The 23,788-nt window shown below is 39.8% G+C and overlaps 1 protein-coding gene across 1 annotated transcript; it reads right to left on the bottom strand.

Moving 5' to 3' along the window:
- Positions 1-22,385, bottom strand: LOC109462860 (collagen alpha-3(IV) chain-like). Its single transcript, XM_019759498.1, has 22 exons — positions 22,203-22,385; positions 16,312-16,370; positions 15,427-15,498; positions 14,878-14,994; positions 14,403-14,429; positions 13,001-13,108; positions 12,345-12,380; positions 11,412-11,456; positions 11,288-11,306; positions 10,741-10,776; positions 10,049-10,186; positions 9,473-9,508; positions 9,115-9,150; positions 7,885-7,917; positions 7,353-7,442; positions 6,332-6,418; positions 3,346-3,405; positions 2,831-2,866; positions 2,305-2,460; positions 1,917-2,076; positions 1,307-1,442; positions 1-902 (listed from the first exon to the last, which is right to left on the bottom strand). Exons 1-22 carry the CDS (start codon positions 22,261-22,263, stop codon positions 606-608), a joined length of 1,845 nt encoding a protein of 614 aa, XP_019615057.1. The 5' UTR covers positions 22,264-22,385; the 3' UTR covers positions 1-605.
- Positions 22,386-23,788: the final 1,403 nt, after the last annotated feature.

The following is a 23,788-nucleotide window of genomic DNA, read 5'->3' as shown; positions in this document are numbered from 1 at the left end:
ATGGTAGTAGAACAGGGGCATGGGGCAGCGCACGGTATTGCCCAAATGTCTACCCTGTAAATATAACATCATGTCGTTTTTACATGTAGCACCACAAGTGACAATAAGGATGCACGGTGAATATCAGAGTACCTACTGGTCCATACATTCTGCGATCACCACTATCTAGTTCCTATTATAGTAAAGAATGTCACACACATGTATGGATTATTACAAACAAGCAGCAAGATCTGGTAAACAAAGCAGCTTGCCATAACAACTCTATTGTGTAAACTGGGATCTAAGCTCTTGTTGGAAAAGCTTACTTCCATGACAGAAAATATCATAGTTTAAATACAAATATTCCAAATCTTATCAACAAACTTAGTATCTCAGTATAATACTTAAGAAGTTGTTTTACCCTTGCCAGTTCCTATCATAACATGACCAATTTGTACAATCTGTGAACTCTTGTACAACTGAGCCTAATTCTTACTACTTCATGTGTCCAGTTGTAGCTATATTAATGTTGATCCAACCCATGAAGTTCTGATACCCTTCTTACTTCAAGGTAATCACTGCTGCACACGTGTTGACAAACACAGCCATTGGTTACATGTGAACAACTATCCCCCCCACATACAAACTCTGCACCTGCCGATTCTCATTTCTATGTCATTGAGTTGTAAGCCGACTTTGGGCATCTCTGTAACGTAGCCACTGGTAGCTTCGTAGGCGGCGGGGTTCTGTTCGGGGGTGTAGAAGTCAGGTAAGGACGCCAGCCAGAAGCTGAACTTGTTGGCGAAGAAATGGCAGGTTCCCTGGGCTCCGTGGCACTCAACAAACGGCGCTGGGCGGAACTTCTCCAGACAACTGCCGGGGCTGTGCAGGGCCTGGCCCGAACCCTCACCTGCCGCCGTGTGCTGGGAGAGGGAACACGGAAGGATGTGTTATTCCGCAAATTCCGTTTATTCTTACTTGAACACATCCATATATAATGGTGACCAGCCCTTCCAACTCTGTCCTGCCACTTGCTACATAATGCAACCTAACACCACAGGCTCAGCTACAGCACCAGTTACCACGTTGAGATTGAATATCAAAGTTCTTTTTGCAAAATCACCTACAAGAACATCATCTTCATCAGGGCTATAATGAGTGGGTCGCTGAAGCTAGGTATTACTGGTTTACTTGATTCCAGCTATAGCTATATCAATATGGGTCCAACCCATGAAGTTCTGATACCCTTCTTACTACTACAGGTGTTGACAAATACAGCCATTTGATAGGTTTCATATGAACATGGATATGAACGTTGGTGACATACCATGAGGAAACTGTAGCCTGTCCAGACGTTCATCCAGCCCATGGGACAGTCAGGGATGGTCGGAGCCTGGCTGTGCACAGCCATGACCACAGATTTGGTTTCACACACCACACACCGGCTGATGATATCCAACATCCTAACGGAACAACATATGTTTCAATCAACAGAATGCGACAAATAATGCGGCAATATTCTGATTTACATTTCATAATAATGTTTACCTTCAAATTGTTCAATGTGTTTAAAGAAATTGATGACTCTCGGTGGCCAATGTGCAGATGTTGTCACATCGACGCACCAAATCCGTAAGGTGTTTTTGGCACCTAGACAGACAGATTAGCCTAAGAGGCTCGGTGGGCGTCACTCCACCGTATAGGTGGGGAAGTCGTGTTAAGTGCCTTTCCCAAGGGAACAACGTCGGGCTACGGTGAGTATCGAAGCCGGGACCTCTCGGTTCCGAGTCCAACGCTCTAACCGTTTCGCCACCGACGCCATGTGTTTTAAAACACAGTCATAACGGTGACCAGCCCCTACAACTGTCCTACCAGTTGCTACATAATGTAATCCAACACCACAGGATCTACTACAGCACAAATATCATTTGCTTTACCTTCTTCCTTTCAAGGGTTTGTCTGGAAGATCTCGTTGGGTGGCGACAGTGGAGAGCCAATAGGATTTGTCGTCTCTACTGGCAAAGTTGCACATGAAGTTGATGTCACAGAAGAGGAATGGCATTGGACTGAACTTGGGAAGACATGATCCTGACATACCTGGGGGTGCACAAAATATGAATTTGAGTTGGGCAAGAAAGAGGCATTAAAATGCAACTAAATGAGTATGTCATCACAATTAATCAATCCAAACATTAAACTGATCATACAGTCATTTGTATGGAGGTAACAATGGAGGTTTTTCACACAAAGACACACCAAAAACAATATCTCTATTTTCATGGAGGTAACAATGAAGGTTTTTCACACATAAAACAGTGCACCCACCTAAATCCTGTCCATGTGCTCTTTCATTGCCCTCCATGTGTAACAAACTATATCCTTCCCACATCTTCTTGGTACCAAATGGACACTCTGGTACCTGAATGGTCTGGCTGTGACGAGTTATGAGGTACATGTTTGTACCAGCTTCTCCAGGGTAACCTGTTGAAATTTAAATATCACGTCTGATTCAGTGAAATGGTACTAAATATTATCATCATTTTCCAGACTCTTTACAGAGATGGGGCACATTTGTCCTTTCCATGTAGACTTGTTTCAGGTTTTTTTTTTTACTGAGGTAGTAGCAGTCTAATTCATTTATGTGAAAGTTTACATACATGTGCAACACTGCAGTACGCATTGAAACAGATAGAATGTGCTTCTGCTGATTGGGGATAGTTACAGACATTCCTTTTGCCAAAGGGGGTCATAAATTAATTTAGAAAGCACATTCGTGAAAAGTGAGGTGGTATGGACTTATGTGCCAATACTTGGTTACACCGTTTTGTTTAAGTGCATGTGATAAACTTACCCATGTCTCCTTTAACACCTGGAAACCCGGGAGCACCTGGCAGAGAAGAGAAAAAAGACAGATAAGTAAAATTTGAGAAGCAATGCATAATGTTTACCTCCACTAGCCCAACAAAGTACTACTCTGTTTATTCTTACTTAAACACATTCATATATAAAGGTGACCAGCCCCTCCAACTCCGTCCTGCTACTTGCTACATAATGTAATCCAACACCACCGGGTGTCTGCTACAGCACCAGTTACCATGTTGACAGCCGTTTGCTCCAGGGCACCTTACGTATTTGTTTGTAGCGGAAGAAGAGCAAGAAGGAGAAATGGAGCGAAACAATTATGTTTCCTTCTGCAAATTCAAAGGTAAACATAATGAATATTGTGCATATGGTTAAACATTGGATTCTAATATGGTGCACCAAACGGCCGAATACATGTAATACAATTCTGTAACATACATGCATACATACATACATACATACATACATATACATACATACAAGCAAACATATCCCTATACATACCTGGAAGGCCTGCCTTGCCCGGAGGTCCTGGAAGCCCATATCCCTGGTCTCCTTTCTGACCTACAGGATAGTTGTTCAACACATACATGTTGGTATTTTGAACTGAAGCACAAAGATATTGTGGACAAATATGTGGGCAGATATAGAACAGTACATTGGCATGGGTCTGTGTACAAGGCATGATGAACCGTAGCTTAGTGGTATAAAATGATACATAAACAAGATCTAGTCTTAAATCTTTATAATTCTGCATGTTGTTGTTTTTCAATAGACTCTCTTACTTTCAAACAAAAAAAATAGATGAAAAATAGATTTCTGCAGCAATAGAATTAAGCAGGTTGCAACAGGAAAGATCTGTGTTATGAACACTTATGTATATACTGGGCAGCAAATCTGGATTTTCAAAGTCAATTTTCTGATCATTCTTTTATGTAGTAAGTTGAATCAATCATATTCCATAATATGATGACGTCTATGAGGCAAAATGCGCTGATGTTGCTGACGGAAAACTGTTGCTTATTTTGTATCGTAAGCTGGTTCTAGGTATTATGTGGTGTCCAAAAAAATTAAGGAAGACATGCCTGGCGTGCTTGTCTCGGTGCCGTTTCAAATGCTTCAGGTGTGAAATTATGTACTATCAGACAGATTTCCACATCCATTTATATTTTTGTTTTGCCGCCCCGACATTGCATTAGACGCCTTTAAGTTAGCTCTTGAGATGATGAAAGGTGAATCACAACGTTCAGTCCTCAGGACTCACACAGCCCTTTCTAGTAGTGTGCACGTCGGGCGAGCAACATTGGCTAGGATTTTAGCTCTAAGAGGTCCAGAAGCAAAGTTTCTATCCATTGATCCGCAAAACATCTACAGTTGGCGCACCCTTTGTTATGGGTTCACCACACCACGAAGAACCCATATTGCTTTTTCTGATGTTTCTTCTCCTCCTTCTCCTTCTCCTCCTTCTTCTCCTGCCATTTTTTAAATGGATTCAGCTTCTTCATTTTAGGGCCTAAGGTCCTGAAATTTGGTATGGAGGTACAGTGGGCAAATACCCCTAGGCGTTTTTTAAATTTTTGTGATACAGGCTTTTAGAATGATTTTATTTGAGTTTTTTGGCTGTGTTATAGCAAATGTATTACTGTGTTAGTGTGCCGTGTTTACCACGTCTGGGCATGAATCATCACAATGGAATGCAGGGCATCAACCAATAGGCATGCAGCTTTCCTCTATACTTCTTGCTGATTGGCTGTTGGGATTTAACTCGATTAACACCTGCACAGAGCATTTCCACCTGCACAGAGCATTTCTTGCTGATTGGCTGTTGGGATTTAACTTGATTAACACCTGCACAGAGCATTTCCATACTGACAGTATGTCTTTATTCAAGTGTTTTGGTAGGTATTTCAAGCTTTTCTGCTCCAGCATTGGAATGCGGGGCATGAACGTTTTTTTATTTATTTTGAAAATCAACAGTTTGCATTATGCAATTAAAAATCCTAACCAATAAAGTAGGGAATAGCTATCCAACTGTTGTTTTAGTTGTATGTTACTTCATTACCTTCGCCAAGAAGGTTATGTTTTCAGGGGCGTTCGTGTATGTGTGTGTGTGTGTCTGTCTGTCTGTCAACACGATAACTTAAGAAGGCCTTGATGGATTGTCTTGATACTTGGTAGGTGGGTAGGTCTTGATGAGACCTCAAAATGATTAGATTTTGGACCCCCTAACGGCTTGTTATGGTACTGCAGCTGAACTTCCGGTTTTGATACTAGTATCTCATGATCTAGACATGCTACGGTGATGAAATTTAGATGGTAGGTAGCTCTTGTGCTGGGAAAGAAGTGACGTGAGTTAAGGCCCCCTAGCGGCTTGCTCTGGAACTGCAGGGATAAATTCTTGAAAATATTCAAAAGGGGATAACTCAAGAACCGGTTGACGGATCGTCGTGATTTTTGGTATGTAGGTAGCTTACGTGATGCTTAATATAATTATGTGTCAATTATGCAAATATTGATGTAATTTGCATAATTTATGGAAAAATTCTATAAATCAGCTGCATTCAATAATAGGACAATTAAAGCTTGTGACATTGGTAATTGACAACGAGAGAAACACAGGAAGATATTGATTATGTTAATAATGACTTAATTTGCATAATTAATGAGAAAATTTTATAATTATGTAATGATAACTGCCTGGAATTTCATACTTGTGGTATTTGAAAGTTAAATTGAGGTACACATCATTAAACATAATTTATTCAAATCAGGACCTCATTTGCATAATTTATTAGGAAATGCTAGAATGCATTGTTTGTTAATATATGACTGTTTTTTGGTTGAGATTATTATAAAATGATATAATTCATGAAAATTAGGTTCCTATTTCTTAAATCAGGGGGAATAATCTAATCTATAATTTGTCAGTCATAAAGATTAACATCATTTGGCGAAGGTATGAGATCGGGGAACTCTAGTATTATAGTTATATCAATGTAAATCATTGTTTTCCCTTGTGTTTCTCATTCTTTCCCTGCCATGTCGTAAAATGTGGTGAACCCATCGCTGTATTTGCTCCAAAGCAAATATTGGCCTTTCTAGTTGTTAGATCTGTTTTATATTATAACTACTGCTATAATTTTTTTTACTGTTTCTAGTATTATTTATACCTATGTTATCGTAGTTATTACAGTTGTTTTATTATTTAATTTTTAGAATATTGTTAGTGATTATTTGTATTGGTTACTACTTGTATTTTAGATTTATGTATATTTTTATCTGGACAGGGGGCATGGAAAAGCCTCTACCTGTTCCCCCTGCCCTGTCCGTGCGACAAAGTTCAAATAAATATATAAACCACTAGACCATGTATGCTACACTATAGAGAGGGGCCTCTATCTGTCACATATTATACGAGCCAAGACCAGAAAAAATGACTTGACTTATACAGCACAATGGAAGAGATCCCACCCCGCTATGGTAAGTGTACCTGGCAGTCCTGACGGCCCCTGTAGGCCGGGCGGACCTGGCAGACCGATGTCTCCCTTCCTGCCAAACCCTGGTGCTCCAGCTGGACCTGAGCATAACAGCAACTCACGTTACATATTACATCTTACATGTACACATTACACCATACACATCACATTACACCTCACTTTACACCTCACATTACACCTCATATGACACATACATTACACCTTACATTACATACACATTACACCTCACGTTACACCTAAAATTCCACATTTGTTTGTTTGTTTAGGATCTCCCTTGGTGTGAATTTTCACACTTTTCTTCCTGTAGTCCGTAGGGAATCATCGGATTGCATCTTACATTTACATAGTAGACCACACACCTCACATTACACGTCACATTACCTATTACGTCTTACATATACACATTACACCTCACGTTACACATTACACCTCACATTGCACTTTACACCTCACATTGCACTTTACACCTCACATTACACTTTACACCTCACAACACACTTTACACCTCACCTTACACTTTACACCTCACATTACACTTTACACCTCACATTACACTTTACACCTCACATTACACAATATACCTCACACCTCATCACACACCACATTACACATCACATTGCACTTTACATCTTTTTTATTTTATTTTTATTTATTTATTACAACTTTATTACAACAAATGTGTAAATGGATAGAGTAACAGGATCATTTTTAAAAACCCCACCAAAATAAACTGATAAGGATTACATAAATAATAATCAAAATAAACAATAACAAAAAAGTCATGACAACCCTTGATACAAGGATGATGACAAAGAATTAACAAATCATATAATGAACGTTGAAGTAAATAGAACGAAAAGCCAACGATGAATAATAGATCATTCGATAAGTAATACATAACAGGTCCAGCAACAGTACATATACATTGTACACATTACAACTCACATTACACATTAGATCTTACATAAATACACATCTTACATAAACACACATATTATAAAAGTTGTTGCTAACCTGCGGGACCGGGGAGGCCTGCGTGTCCCTTGGCCCCCGGGAAGCCTGGCCGCCCCTGTTCGCCTGGCAACCCGGGCTGACCCGGCTGACCTGCAGGGCAATAACATCTGTTACAGCATCTCAGCAGTCGGTTACGTAACTACACCTGGTAAAACCTCATCACTAGGTTTCCAGTACGAAATATTTGCCAGTACTACGTTTCCAAAGCCAAGCTTTCCTCAAAACAGGTGGTGGTGGGGGGGGGGGCTTGAAGAGTAGAAAGAGTAGAAACTGGCTAAATTGAGATATAACATGCCATGTAAATCGGTCCACTAGATAGTAGTTTACAAACTGTACTCGCTAGTGGGCCAACTCCCTGGGCATGTTATCTCTCTATTTGGCCAATTTCTACTCTTTCTACTCTTCAAGCCCCCACCACCACCACCACCACCGAGAAGCATGACTTTTCAGTTTGCTAGTCCCCATTAACAGGAACATGATCGTAGAAGGTTCTAAATCAGTCTACAATGTATACATAGACGCTGGGCCTTACCTGGGATGCCTATCCCCTTGTCACCTTTGAGTCCTGCAAGCCAAGAAAACATAGAATCAATCATCGTTGTACATTTTGCACAATTATGGTACAAATTCTGAATAAATTATATTCAAGATACTATCATATTATGAAAGATGTAATAATAATAATAATTGTACGGCTCTTAGTGGCAAATGTTCAGATCTTGTCACATTGGCGACACCAAATCCGTCTGTGTCCTCATCAGTTATTGGACACAGTATCGTGATCAACGATTAGCCGGAAGGGCCGATGGGGATCACATGTAATAGACCATTGGAAGTATGATATAATTCAAATGTTTTGAAAGCAAATAACTGTTAAGGTAGCGTCTTAGAGACCACATATATCCGTCCCCGTGAAATATGTATCTATCAAACAAATCTTATGTGCAAAAACAGCTAGTGATCTTTGAAACACACGGCAGATAAACGTAATTCATACAATTATTACACACAACTTTATTATATATTGGAAAAATGGGTTCACATAATAATATGGGAGTAATGAACCAGTTAAGGTTATTGTTGACAGTGTGGTCACCTGGCTGTCCTGGGTCTCCAGGCGGCCCTCGGGCTCCTGTCAACCCTGGGGACCCGTTTAGACCTCGGTCTCCTTTCACGCCTACAGTTAAATAAACAAGCAAATACACAAATAAGCAATGGATGCATTTTTGCACACTGTGATAAGCAAGTCCGGATGTCTGTTCATTTTTTTGACGTTAAATATTATTAGAAAAGCTTAAAAATATTTTAACATGAATAATGACAATTTGCAGCATTTCCAAAATTCATATTTTTTATATCATCATGAAAGTTCATCTGTGTTGGTAGTAATCATGGTTAAGTGTAGGACTTAATTTCAACACAAGTCCAGAGAGATCAAATTTTCAACGACCACTGTCGAATTCATCAGGATAATTAATGACCATTCACTTTCGAACGTAATCTCGCGAGAGTTACGGTTACAGACACGTGATGTTATTCAAGCGAGACTTAACGGGTGCGTGACGTCAGCAATCGATTAAACATGCCAAGTAGTTTATATCGTCCACCGTCTCTATCAAGTGATGGCTGGAGTGCCCCGATATATATGAGGCCCTTTATTTGTTGAAAATTTGATTTCTCTGTACTCGTTGTGTTGGAATAACGTTCATCATTTTACTACCATATTTTTACCATTTTTTAATAATTGAAAACCTCCACTTACCTGGGAAACCGTCCCGACCTGCTTCACCAGGTGGACCTTTAAACACAAAAACACGTGACTTGAGAATCACAACCAATCACTGTAACAAACACTTACCTACCTAAAACGTCTGACGTATGTTTGATTTAATTTTAAAAAAAATAGTCATTGTTAACAAACTTCAGTGATGACTAGATGATGCAACATTACACTAATTATGACTTATAACTGTTATATTCTCAGTTATAAGTAACAACCTTCATTTGGCCAATCAGAGTTCCAGCACGTTTTGATAAGTTTATCTAGTATACTACAATGTACTTCTCATGCCATTGTCTTTGAATTTCAATACCAAAGAAAACATTTGTGCTCCACCCACCTCTTAATCCAGGCAGACCAGGAGGGCCCTGCTGACCTGCAGTGAAGGAGAAACATGTTAAATAATAAAGTCAAATAAATAACGTTATGTTAGAATTCCAATCTCTCCTCAATCTAACAAAACTCACATGAAGTAAAGTGCTAGACTTTTTAAATTTAACTTCATGCCACAGGTACCGGAGGGAAAAATATTGTTTTTCCCTGATGATGACAAATGGCAAATTTGTATGAAAGCCTTTAAGAATCTTTTATATACATATAGATAATCCAATCTATATGGAGCGCACAACGTAATAAAGATCTAGCAAAGATGTTGGAAGCGCATGGCGTAGTAAACATCAATACGATATTGGGACACAATGGAAAATGCAAGGAAAATTTGAGTTTTAGAAGCGTTTTGTTGCGGTGATGAATGGATTACAACGACAAAACATTTAACTTGGCAATGGGTGGATACAGAGGAGGTAGGGGTGTATCCCAGAATACAATGCGGTCACAGGGAAGGTCAAAGGTCACAGGGAATTCTGGGATACGCCTTCTACATCCTCTGCTGGGATAGATATAAGAGTTGACTGACCTGGCAGCCCTCCTTGCCCGGGCTCTCCCCGGTCTCCCTTGACAGTTATTCCTGACGGTCCAGGAGCGCCCGGCAGCCCCGAGTCACCTTTATCACCGCGAGGTCCCAGTGGGCCGGGTGGACCGGGTCTGCCTTCAACTGTGCAGCAAATACATGGTTAACAGTGAAGACCATTATTGTACATTTTCGCCGCACTGGGCTATACAGGTCAGTAGTAATATTAGAAATATATAAAGCTGTGTGGTTAGTTAGAGTTTGTTTGTTGAAGGGCCATAAGGAATATGAATTTCTCTGCACTAATCATGTATTTTTATGGGTGAATTCAGACAGAGATGTACACAATTAGATGCATATTACATAAGATAAAAATTGCATGAAAAATGAGATAATCTATAATTCCAGTGTTTTACATGCACATGATGGGACTATTAAATTGATAACGTTACATGATTGTTACAAATGTAATGCATGACAGGTGGGATATTAACAGGTACACATTTTGCAAATAAGGGGCTAATTTGCATAATTAATACGAAAATTACATGGTTTTCTAGTTGTAAATTATGGAACTTTGATACTTGATTCGTGAATCCCTAAGCAGAATTACCCAACCAATCAAACACAATCTTACACTCACTCATTGTTATCAATTTGTAATAATTATACAATAATGATGATTGTTGCAGACTTACTTGACTGTCCCGGTTGACCTGGTAATCCTGGATGACCTGAACACCAAATGCATAAGCAACACTCATATATAAACTGATAACAATAACAATAGGGTAGAAGCATAGACATATTTAAGATATATTGGGATATACTGGCAACATTATTCACTAAAACGCAGCGGTTATTATGTTAGATTCACGCATACCTACTTTGCTTTATGCTAAATGAAAGCCTTACTTAAAATGAGCCAACTATGCTCTACATTCAATTTGAGTTCCGTACGTAAGAACTGCGCATGCATGATATGAAAACGGCCAATTCTCATTGCAACTCAAAGTTGCTGTTACACAAGTGCTTCCAAAAATACTGACAGAAAATCAAATGTACAAGTAACGAAAAGGAATACACATAATGTACACATGTAGATATACTTCGTGTGATGCGAATGTATTCAACATTTAATCCAAATACGCATATCTTTGCAAAGCTATACCTCCATTTGGTCATTTTCAACTGGAGAAATTCTCAACACTCAAAAAATAAGTACAAAACGTTCTGAATGCTTACCTTTGTCACCCTTAGGACCCTGTAATGACAAAAAAATGCAATTAGTTTTCATATCCATAATCAACGTTATCTTTTATAATGTAGGAAAAGATGACCAATGTGTTTGTACATAATTCATACTTACACACAAACCAGGCATACCCATAGGTCCCTGCTCACCAAGCATCCCCTACAAAAGAACAATAAAACATCATCATGTGGCTTGACGAACCTTTACATTGTTTGGAAACTGTCAAGTCCATTGTAATTTTATTTATTATGTCTCGTCTTTACTACCAGTACTGCAATACTGCCATGTCCTTTGTTCTATATGATAGCACAAATCACGTCAGCAGAACTTACTGTGCCTGTAAGAATATATTATGCATAGCACTTCGGCGGAACGTCACATTATAGCTTGTTTATGGTTGTATTTGCGTATTTAAGGATGAGATCCCGTCTAAAGCTTTCAAATGTTGTATCGTCTGCAACAGACAAAATTCTGATGCAACGTTGACGAATAACCAACTATCCAACGAAAAACATATTAAAAATCCGGGTTTCGCGCAGGCGTTTTATGCTATATTATGACACCATGTCAACATTATGGCTTGTTTCAGCAGTCAAAGGTCAATTTGAAAGTTCCTCTGCACCACCAATCGTTATCGGGCGGCGCCAAACTTTCTTCAGGAATTTCGAAACAACTATAACGTGAGTAACTACCACATGTGCAGCCATATATACTTTTGGCAATCATAACACTAATGACAGAGAAGGTAGAATACTTATCCCACAGTTCCCCGTGACCTTTGACCCCCAGTTTGAATGTTTCATGAAAATACAGACGGGGGCGACACAGGTCCGATTGTGTTGACATGCGTTCAACTGATCATGGAACTTCCGGTCAACCGTATATATGTTTGGTAGACAGGAAACCGCAATGTATTGTGGGATATGCCTTCTACATCCTCTGAGTAATAGGAAACTGAGAATCAAGTTGATCTTTTTTTTCAGCTTAAACATTGTAGAATTAAAATCTTGTGAAAGAAAATGAGAAATTCATTTGTGTGCGGCCTACCGGTTCTCCTGGTATCCCGGGTAAACCCTGCATTCCCTGTGATAAACAAATACCCAGGTTTAATGTACAAAACAAGAAATCAAAGTTTTTTAAACAGAGTTCTGAAGACATGAATTCCCCAAGTTTGCAATTCTGTTCGTATTGACGTTCTATGACGTTGTATTTAGCACCTCAATAACCCGTTGTTCAAATAGAAAAATGTAGGTGAACGAAACTAGCGTTAGCAGGAAAAAAAGGATTTCGAGCCCTGTCACACCTGTGCTATATCAAATAGACATCATTAACAAATTTCCAAAACTTAAAGCTTTTTTATCTTCTATATTGAATATGGTGACTGTACACGTATGACAGAAATATGAAATACACCACAATGTAGCACAAATAGAACAAACCAGCCTGTGCCTGTGAAATAAAATACATTGCTGCTGTTTGTGCACATTTACTAATGAGTTTAAACCTTTTTTCTTTGAAATTGAAAAATAAGAAAATATATATTGCCTTTCAAATGCAAATGCAGGCCTTGCCTGCTCCGTCAATAGACTAAATGACCGAAAGTTGCCTTAAAACCAATTCCCTATGGACTGCATTTTTAAAATTCTTTCAAAGCGATCTTAGTACTGCCCCTGAGGCGTAGCCAAAAACATAAGAATTCTTACCCGTAATCCTTTCTCCCCGCCCTTGCCGGGTAAGCCTTGGTCGCCCTTGAAGCCTTTATCCCCCGGCCGACCAGCCGGGCCTTCAGGCCCACTTGGCCCTGGAGGACCCTACATGTGACACGGGAAAAGTATAGGTAAAAATGTTGCAATTGGCACATTGGCGCACCAAATCCGTAGTGTGTTTTTGGCCCCTTTTTTGACAGATTTTCCTAGAAGGCTGGGTGGGTGACACTCCATCGTACAGGGAGGGATGTCGTGTAAGTGCCTTTCCCAAGGCCACAACGTCGTGGCATGGTGAATATCGAACCCGGGACCTAATGGTTCCGATTCCAACGCTCTAGTCCTTGCGCCACCGACGCACCGAAGTATAGGCGACCAGACACAAAATACTGCGCTTTTGATGGATTTTGTTAAATTGTTCTTTTTTCATTTTCCATAGACCACAATATAAACATTGATAAGTAAATAAATATGCAACATCTAATATCCAAATGTCAAACATTACCATACCAACAATTTGACAGTATAATTTGTAACCATGAGAGGTTACGCATGACTCTCATGTGAATGTCAGTCATTGTCAACGTGTTGAAAATGAATTTCATTTTCCAATGACCTGTCCAACCTATACTGCAGATAGACGACAATTAATGAATGTGGTCACGTGTAAGACTAGCAAACCAAAGACAAACAGAGACATTTTCAATCTACTCATGCCATTCCCCGACCCAATATCTACGTCCTTAGACCAGTACATACGTAGTTCTTTGTTTGATTAAAGGGCGATATATGAAACTACCTGTGTCGGAGAGAATTTGTAAATATTGCTCCTCAAATGCAGTGGAAGACGAAATTCATTTCATCTCTGACTGTCCATTTTATGACGACATCAGAAATCAATTATTTACCACCGTGTCCAAAATGCTGCCTTACTTCCCCACCATTCCCTACCACAAAAAAAGCAATTTTACTACTAAAATCAAAGAAGTGGGTAAATTCGTCTTCCATTGCCTAGTCAAACCCAGTAAAACTAGTGTCATGTCATGTTGTAGCATAGTATAATGTTAGAAGTAGTTATAGTCTCACATTTCACTGTATTTTCTTTCTATGTTGTTTGTAACTGCAATTAGCCCTCGGGCAAGTATTTGCAATAAACTTTCGTTATATTTATAAAGAGAGAATGAATTATGACAGACAGAAATGTTATAACATCATACATCATATCAATACGCCGTCTACACCCATATTCCTGCATTCATAGTTCTCTAGAGTAGACTAGTATTCTTTTATTGATTACATTGTCGTTGTTGCCGCACCCTGTATATATATACAACTGTCAAGCAATAAAGTCCATACATTCAAAATGACAAGAAAACATTACAAGTAAGTATTATATACTCACTGTAGGGCCTTGTGGTCCTCTTAATCCCTGTGGAGATAATAACAATGATAGAATATCAACTACAGACCTCAGTGTTTGAGGGTAAAGCTAATTATGATGATACTAATGACCTCGGAGGTCCTATATTATAAACTTTATTGACACAACAAAAGCACAGCCACTTTCATAAGGTCTATAATTAGACATACAGACACGTGGGTACAAAAGAATTAACATAACGTACAAGACTTGGAATGTGAATCAATTTTTACTACTTTCTAAACATTGAAGACTTTCTTCGATATATTTACCTATTTGTCACAGTAAGGGTTCTTACCTTCTAAAATGAAGTTAAATTTACCTATAACATGAAATGTATCACGTTCTGTTGCCATTATGGATTGTCCACTAAATGATGATAAACGCACAAAGCTGGTCAACCTTTATGTTCGCTTGATCAACAGAATAAAATGCCGTTCATCTCTATAGTCCTGACCTGGTGTCCCTTCATGCCCTGATCCCCCGGCAGTCCCGGCATCCCCATGTCTCCTTTTGGTCCCTGGATTCCCTCCGGACCTCCAGGTCCGGGCAGGCCTCTGGGTCCTGGGCCTCCCTGGAAAGGAACAACGAAGTGCACAAGATATGTACACACTAATAACCTGAGTAATCAGCCCGGGTACGTTATATGAACGAAAAATTTAACCATCCATATCAATAATATACAGAAAGTGAGCTCATGATATTTTTTTTAACTGTTCTGTGTTTTGTTGTCTTTGATATTTCTTTTTCTTTCTTTCTTTCTTTCTTTCTTTCTTTCTTTCTTTCTTTCTTTCTTTTCTAATTATCCAAATTGCAACCGCAATACACGCGGATCACTAGCCAGCAAATTTAACTGATGCTGTGCTCCACAAAACACTACACAGAACAATGCGTCTTTTATATCGTACTTTTCGTTCCCAAAAGCTGGCTGACCGGCCACTTGTGGGAATTGTGGTCTCAGCATAAGAAGACTTTATTTCAAGCTAAAGAAGATTGTGGGACCTACCCGTGGTCCTCTGGGCGCTGGACACATACAGCCACAGCCACATCCGGCTCCTCCCTGACCTGCTCCAGAACACTAAACACACAACAACAACAAAAACATCAAATAGACAAAGTCTGGCCAACAAAATTTGCCTGTTAGCATAAAATAAACTGAATAAACCACCGAGTGAGTGAAGCGGTTTATTCGGTGGTTATCACACCTGACCATGGATTATCTCACCATATACACAGAGGATAAGGCGGGGCAATTACACAATTATCATATAGCCTATCCAACTGACACAAGTTATCGTGAGACGTCACCCGGCTATATGATAATGAGAATTTAGCTCAAAGAAATTGACTCACTGGAATTTGCAACAGAATTTCTCTTCATCAGGTTTATGACCCAGGTGCTGTAGACACGTGATTTTTCCACGTGTGACATCAGCACTGAGGTTAAAGTTCGCCCAAGTCAAAATGCAAAAAAATGCAAATTGCAGTCTGCCCACAATCATGAATATCACTCGCCGTGTTAAAGGCATCCATTGCAATTTCAGGGCGGTAAAACTGGATGTTCAAAGTCAATTTTCTGGTCATTCTTTTAATGTAATAGATTGAAAGAAACTATGCCATAGCATAACGATATTTGTGAGGCACAAATGGGATGTTGCATGTTTTGTATCGTTGGGTGGTTTTAGCTATTTATGGGTAGAACACATGAAATAAACAGATGCTTCACATAGCTTGTTTTGGTGCTATTTCGAATGCTTCAAAAGTAACAAATTTGCTAACAACGGCAGTAAATGTCAATATCAGACAGATTTTCTCATCCAGAATATTTTTGCCCTGAAATTACATTGGATGCCCTTAAAAAATACCAGCAGGAAAAAAATTGCTCACTCACGTCAAGATCGGCCTGGCCTCCTCCAAATCCGCCCACATCATAACCATCTCCTTCTGCCCCTGTCAACATAAAATTTATATTTAAAGTTCCTTCCCGCACGAGCACAGAAAGCAGTATGTACCATTTTAAAGTCTTTGGTATAACGACTCGGCCGGGGATCGAACTCACGACCTACCGAATACAAGGCGAGCACTCTACCCGTTTGGTCATTGCACCGGTTACCGTCAACACGAGAAAGAGACTTATTCCAGACCTGAGAACACTGGTAACATGTAAATCAGTGTCTCACGGTATCATGATGAATGCAAGAAGTAGATGTTAGCCTAGACACCAGCGTCTGATAGCCTCGCCATCAGTCTTTTCCAGCCAACGCTTTTTCTTCCTCAGACGTCTCAAACACTTTCACCTGGACATCGAAGACCTCGTCTCTGTTTACACTACATACATCCGCCCGATCACCGAATATGCAACTCCGGTATGGCACCCTGGCCTTACAACGTCACAGTCTGACAGAATTGAGAGGATCCAGCGTCGAGCTGTGCGTATTATCCTGGGACCGGACTACTCCAACTATGCTGAAGCCTGCTCACAGCTCGGTCTATCTACTCTCCACGAGCGGCGTGAGGAACTGACTCTTAAGTTTGCCAGATCCTTGCTAACATCTGGTCACTACCGTCACCTGTTGCCACCTCACAGACAGACTATCACAAGCCGTCAAACTCGTTTTTCTAATAATTTAGAACTCCAGCGCTGTAGAACGGAGAGATATAGAAACAGTGCTGTCCCATATATGACGCGCTTGATTAACTACTAGTCTCATAATTGTTACCTGACTTTGATTTAGTTTATAGATCCTTGTGCTGCTACTATTTGTAATATAGTGATTTTAATATGTGATATTTCCACCTCTATTTTAAATATGATATGTCATAACTTTTATATGAATAATTGGCACGACTATATGTAACGAGTGATTTTAATCGTGATATCTCTACCTGTATTTTAAATATGTTATTATATCACTACCTGTTATATTAATGTTTACCAGTTCAATTCAGTGCGAGTTACTACTTACACTGCGAGACTGTAAATGTTTGTTGTGAAGCAACAATAATAAACCAATCTACTACTACATGTACTTTTCCTGAGGACTTTAGGCTGTGATTCCTCGTTTCAGGTCTAACTTATTGCCGAAAACAACCCGAAGACAACTGAAATCAACAGAATCCAAACCAAAACATCTAACAACACTTCTCCCAAAGCCCAAACAAAGCAGAACCAGCTGGAAACAACCGAAAACAACCTCCAAAACAACAGTAATGAATAGGAGACAAACTAAAATAATCAGTAACTAGAAAGGCTGACATTTGCAAATGTGGCATATTTCACTCCATCTCACTCTCTACCAATCTTTTGCAGAAATGGACCATCCCAAGTTACAGTATAATCTAACTCTGAAATGGTATTTTCTCAATTTGACCCCCTGCAAGACTGGACACCCGTGCAAAATGGAAACTTCCAAGTTACCCCTACCCAATCTCTACTGTGAATACTACCATCATACCAACTTCCAAGTCATTTTAAATTTATGTAATATACATGTTTGCCCTAAAAATGGTGAACAAAATCCTAAAATTAATAATCATAAAGTGGTGTATGGCAAAACTGTAATCTATGAATGAGGTCCTGTGGGCATGTGCCCTAGTCATTTTGCTTTTAATACCAGAGCATACATTTTAATATAAGGGAATACGAAAAAACACACATTTGAAAGCATATCAAATACACACTAAAAGGTATGCCCTGGTATTATATTGAATGAATGAAGACCTTTATCGTACATTTGTGTTCTACAGAACTAAGTACAGGTCGCATGGGTACAGAACATGAACATAAACATATACATTACAAATATATGAACATATAAGAGTGTAAATAAATGTCTAATTTCTATTCTTTTCGGCTTCATCTCGCTTAGTAGTGATTGTATGGATATATGCGGCTGTGAGATTACTTAGAGTAGGTTTATCAAAAGTTAAAAGGAATACAAATTTCTCTTTACTAGTCAAATAACTAAAGTGGGGAAATATACTTAATACATGGCTAAAAAATATGAGTCTATCTCTACTATACAAGGGGCAATCTATGGTGAAATGTATTTCATCTTCTATTCGGCCTAAACTGCAGAATTGACAGGTTCTTTGTTCTAGAGGAGTGCGGTTATGTCTTCCTGATTCGCACTGAAATTTTTCATGACTCTGACTCACGTCTAGCGTGACTGAATGACGCACGTCTAGCGTATGACGAGTTTAGCCCATCAGATCCGTATGAGGTGCGTATGATTTCCGTATGTCGTGTGCAACAATATTTTTTCTACCAGAGTATACCGGTCGGATTCCGTACTCACTCAACCACTGTCTCGGCTACATACAAGCAAGGCACGAAAACGTGATATTTATACAAAATTTCTCGCGTCTGGATATTTAACAAGTACGGAATCTGTACGCTATCTGTGCGCTTGTCATAAGTACAATGCGCTACCCGATCGCAGGATTGTCGATATTCATTCGTGCAAAACCTCATCATTCGCTGTAAGTTCGTTCGGTGTGCCATATGCAAGTACGCTATGTATTCGTCCAATAGAAATGTCAACACGCAATTCATGCGCACCGAGGATATACAAAAGTTCAGATTTACTTGCTTGTGACTGAATTTGTAAATTCAACTTGATAACATTGTGTGCGATATGAAACAGAGATTTCCTTAGATACAACAGTGTGCTAGCAAGGAGGTTGAATTAGCCTCGGTGCTACAGGACAAGGCGTAAATAAAACACATGGAATTGTATCAATCAGTAGGGTTTCAGCGCTAAACTTTGGAATAAGGGAATGATAATATAGATTATGAAACAGGTTTTATTTCCCGAGGGCTAATTGCAGGAACAGAAAAAAAACATTTGGTATAAAAATAGACAATTAGTACACATAGAACTACTGATAACTACTAGGAAACTACTTGTAAAAACTACTGGGTTTGACTTCTTTTTTTAAGACAGAGGAAGACAAAGGATCCCACTTTTTCTGTAATTTGTGGGTTTTTGGATGTTAAGAGGAGAGTAGTATCCTTGAATAATGTTTCATGTATGGATGATATCCTCACTCACTGGTGTCGGCCAGGTCTATGAAGTTTACCGACTCCCTCCATTTTGGTGACCTCAGTACTCTGGAGTCTACTAGGCAAATATGGCGGTCGTGCGAATGCAGACTGTTTTTAGGAGCAGAGGAGTTTAATAGAAATAGGAAGTTTATTGTAAAGTCATGTCCGAGGGCTAATTGCAAGAACATAGAACATGATTAACTCAGTAACAATAAAATAGTACTACTAAATGTACCAATATAATGCTATTTTTAATGTTGTAAAATTAGGTACTGAGCCATTCTGTTTGTTTGTACAGTTAAGTCATGTTCTTTTGAGACTGTCTGACAGCAAAGTATTTTTAGTATGGTTATTGTTGGGTTTGATTTCTTTTCTGTGTGCAGTTGAGTATGAATAGTCACCCAGAATAGCTGACACCACTCCTAAATTTGACCAATTAGGTCAATTTGTTTGTTTTCCCCTAGCCGTAAGAGAAGCCTGGTGTAGACTAACGGAAACCAGGGCGCGTGGCCAAAGCCACAGCCGACCCGGGGGTGCCTCAGGTCCGCCCGTGTGTGTTGCCCAAACGATGGCACCTCAGTTCACATGGCCATGTAACAAGTGCCGACTTATTTAGAGCGGGATTTCTCTGTTACACGCTGACAGACGACCCAGTTCAGCAACAAACATGAACGCACAAACAGAGGCGCTGTTTCATTGCCAATGTCGCAAATCGGCCACAATCATTACAAACTCGTTGCTCCTATGAAACAACGAATTCTGACTAAAACCAAGCCGAGTGAAATTCACTCGAGTCTGATTTTGTGGATTTTGCCAAAGCTTTTGAACCAGAGGTCAGTAGTAGCCTCAGATTCTTTTAGCAGAAAAAGATGTGTACCTATAGAGGCCATGGGGGCATTCAATGATCTTTGGCACAAATGCACAATTGCTGCTTGTGGTAATATACGAGTACATACAATATGAGCTGTATGCAACGTTAACCCAATATACAGTTGAAGAAACGCAGTCATCCCGAAAAAAATCCATTCTACAAGACATCGCTAGCGCTGCTTCAGTAAACTGTACGGACCTTATTTCTATACCCGGTGCTTTTTTTATCCGACACGAGTGCTTTTCGCACGTAAATAACGACATGGCCTTGGTAATTCTTGAAACAGAAATAGCCAACTGCGCGTTTGTATCGATGAAATGAAACTCACGTTCGGTTTGAATCTGAAATTTTCGTGAAGTTTTAGTACTGAAAAAAAAAACGAATGTTCCATCCATGCACCAACATGTAAACCTCGCCATCATCTGGTTCTGATGCTGAGGTAGCAACTGTTTGTCAACTAACTCAGGGTCAGCTATTGGTCAATTTGAACACTGTTTTCAGGTGACTGAAAAATGTTGCAACATATCTTTCGGAATTCTAGTTCTCTGTAATAAGACACGGTTGTTTGTCACTTCTAATTTTCAAACTTTTCTCGAGTATATCGCCAAGATAGCTTTGAGGTGGAGGACACTGTAGAAGTGTATGGGGAGAGAGGATGGAAGAAAGAGTGGGGTCGTGTGGTGTGTCAAAGGACAGAGCATTCGGCAAGGAACCAAGAGGTCCCGAGTTCGAATCCTGCCATGCCACCGATCTTGTGCTCTTCGGAAAGGCATTTGACACGAATTTCCTCACTTCACTCAGGAAAAAATGAGTATGTCTGGTGTCCGTTCATGCGTTAGAGGTGGCATAAAAATAATTTGAAAAAACAAGAGTGTGCCGTCGAAATTTCTTGTAAAAAAATTGGAATAGAAAGAGAAAAAAGAGGGAAGAAAGCGCCAGTTGGATGTTGATGTATGACTGAGCAAACCAGACAGACAGTCGTGGTGCGAGGGTGTGGCGGAAAGATTTCTTATCTATTTAGTTTGGTATGTTGGCGACAAAATAGGCACGGTTCTATCAATAGATTAAAGTCAGTGTCGACCTACAAAGTGAAGAATTCGGGGGTTGTTTCCGGCAAGTTTAGCCTTAACGACGAGGGAGTCAATTGTACGATAGAGTCTCGGATTCAGTAACTTGAGTTTGAAGTTTGAAATGATCCCGTTGTCCAGAAAACTTGACGAGGTCCTGTTGATGTAACTGGAGCTACAGAAAGTGTGTGCTCTGAGGACATTTGAACCTCGCCTGTTTGAGCAAAGCAGCCCTTTGCAAGAAAAAAAGATGCTTTTAAAACTGCCTCTTTCGTAGTTAAAAATAACTTGTTTTATTTCATTTTTCTAGAATGTAACCAGACATAGTTGTGCGTTTGGTTCTTCAGATATTCAGAGATTCTGAATGCATATAAAACGAAGGTGTGGAATTTCCTATGTGATATATTTGGCTACCATACGTTTAAAATACACAGTACCGGGCGCGTTACCTACTGACTCGCTTACCTAAACTTCCCGGATTGTCCTTCATAGAAATAGAAATTGTACCAGACTATCATGACTTATAACTATGTAAAAGTATGTATAACTATGTATAATTCAAGGCTAAATCGTCCCCTTCTGATTACCCTTTTTTTCTTCTAAATGACTTTTGAATAACGTGGGCAATTCACAATGTACAAGTAATACTCTATGGGGCAATGTTGCCTGTCCTGTACCGGTGCAAATGGCTAACAAATTTCCCCTACAATTCACCTCGAGCTAGTGAAGGTCACGGTTTTTGCCCTGTGTATGGTTATAAGTCGCTATAGGGTTCAGAAGTAAGCGCCTTTACTTACATGCCAGCAGAACTCCCCACATGAGCCCAGCAATGAACACGGGCCACTGCACCAGCTTCATCCTCACAGGAACTTCGCTTTCCCCGCTTGCAGAGTCGAACCTTATCCCACAACGGCGCCCAGGGCGCTGGAAAGTAGAATCGCCGACCCTGGAGTAACCTAACGCGTATAATGAAAAATGCCACAAGCATTCAAATCGACCGGCTTCGGCAAATATACATATATGGAATGTTTACCTTTCGGGAGGGCGGAGGCTAGGCGCAGAGTGTACCTGTACTGGCATTGTGGTCTGCCTCTGCTTTTATAAAGTCTTAGGGGTTAGCATTGAAGTCAATCCGCATTGCTAAGAAGGAAAACAACGCTGTGCTTTCATAGCTTCAGTTCGGTTTGTGTATGTGGGTTTGTGCTGGAATGTACTTGTGCAAGAAAATACCGCTACTGTCCAACATCTTGTAGGGGAATGAGGACGCCCCCGTCTCTTCTAGCGAGCAAATAAGCCTCTTAGTCGTCACAAACCAAGAATAGATTTGCACAGCTACATATCGGACTGTTACAAACAACGTCAACCACTCTACAGTAGTTCTGTGTCGGTGTAAAGATATGTACGAGAATTCTGGAATGACGTTATGTCTGTTTTTGACCAGAAATGGGTATTTCGGTTCAATTTCGAATCAATCTTGTCATTTGACTTCTCGTGTAGAGTTTGGACTGGGGTGTTTACCCGGGGAAACAGCCACCGAATAGCTGGCGAGCCGCGACGGGAGCCGAATTCTTGCCATGCCGCACAGATGGGCGTCAGGACGGCTCCCGGACCAGGAGGGAGGGAATTTAAACGAAAACGACGTTTCTGAAAATAAAGGGGGATCCGTTCCGCCTTGCAATTCTGTTATCAATTTGCCTTGTGTCAGCGTTTGCATCTTGGAATGTTTTCCTTTCGTCTGAGACGGTATTCAGGGGAGAGATGTCCCCACAGAACCAACATACAACTATAACAGCCACATTTTCACCCAATTGACCACGAAAATGTATCCAGATTATGACAAATTCAATTGAAACAGAACAGATAGATTTAACCCAAAATGTATTGTAGATAGCGGGGAATTGTCCTACTCTTAGGATAATGCTGATGGAACAAAATTAAGATAAAACTGATGAATTCTTGGAATGTTTTGAGGCTATTATTGCTCAGTTTTTGCAAACTGTACTGTTAATTGGACAGTTGGTGGTGAATTGGTATAATAGGGCATGTCTCTCACGGTAATTTTCAAAGGAGCAAAATGTTTCTCATATGCGTTTATTCTCAATGTATAGGACATATTTCTATATTATTAGTTTATCAAAAACTGTAACTTGTAGTTGAAACTTATGCTACCTTTTCTAATCAAGTGAAATGGGACCAAATGGATAAAAACGCGGTACTTACTAGTATTATAAACATATTTGCAAATTTTGCAAGCGCATCCCTAGTATGACCCTTCGGAAAGGCACTTAACACCTATTTCTGACTTGACAGGTGAAAATGGGTACCTAGGACGTATTTTTCAGATATGACGTAAAGCAGGATTTCCTGTGTTTAAGGAGAGCCA

The sequence above is a fragment of the Branchiostoma belcheri genome, unplaced genomic scaffold (genome assembly GCF_001625305.1).
Source record: "Branchiostoma belcheri isolate BF01 breed outbred unplaced genomic scaffold, Haploidv18h27 scaffold12, whole genome shotgun sequence".
Lineage (NCBI taxonomy): Eukaryota > Metazoa > Chordata > Leptocardii > Amphioxiformes > Branchiostomatidae > Branchiostoma > Branchiostoma belcheri.
The sequence above is the reverse complement of the archived record's forward strand: the minus strand, read 5'-3'. Positions and strand labels throughout refer to the sequence as shown.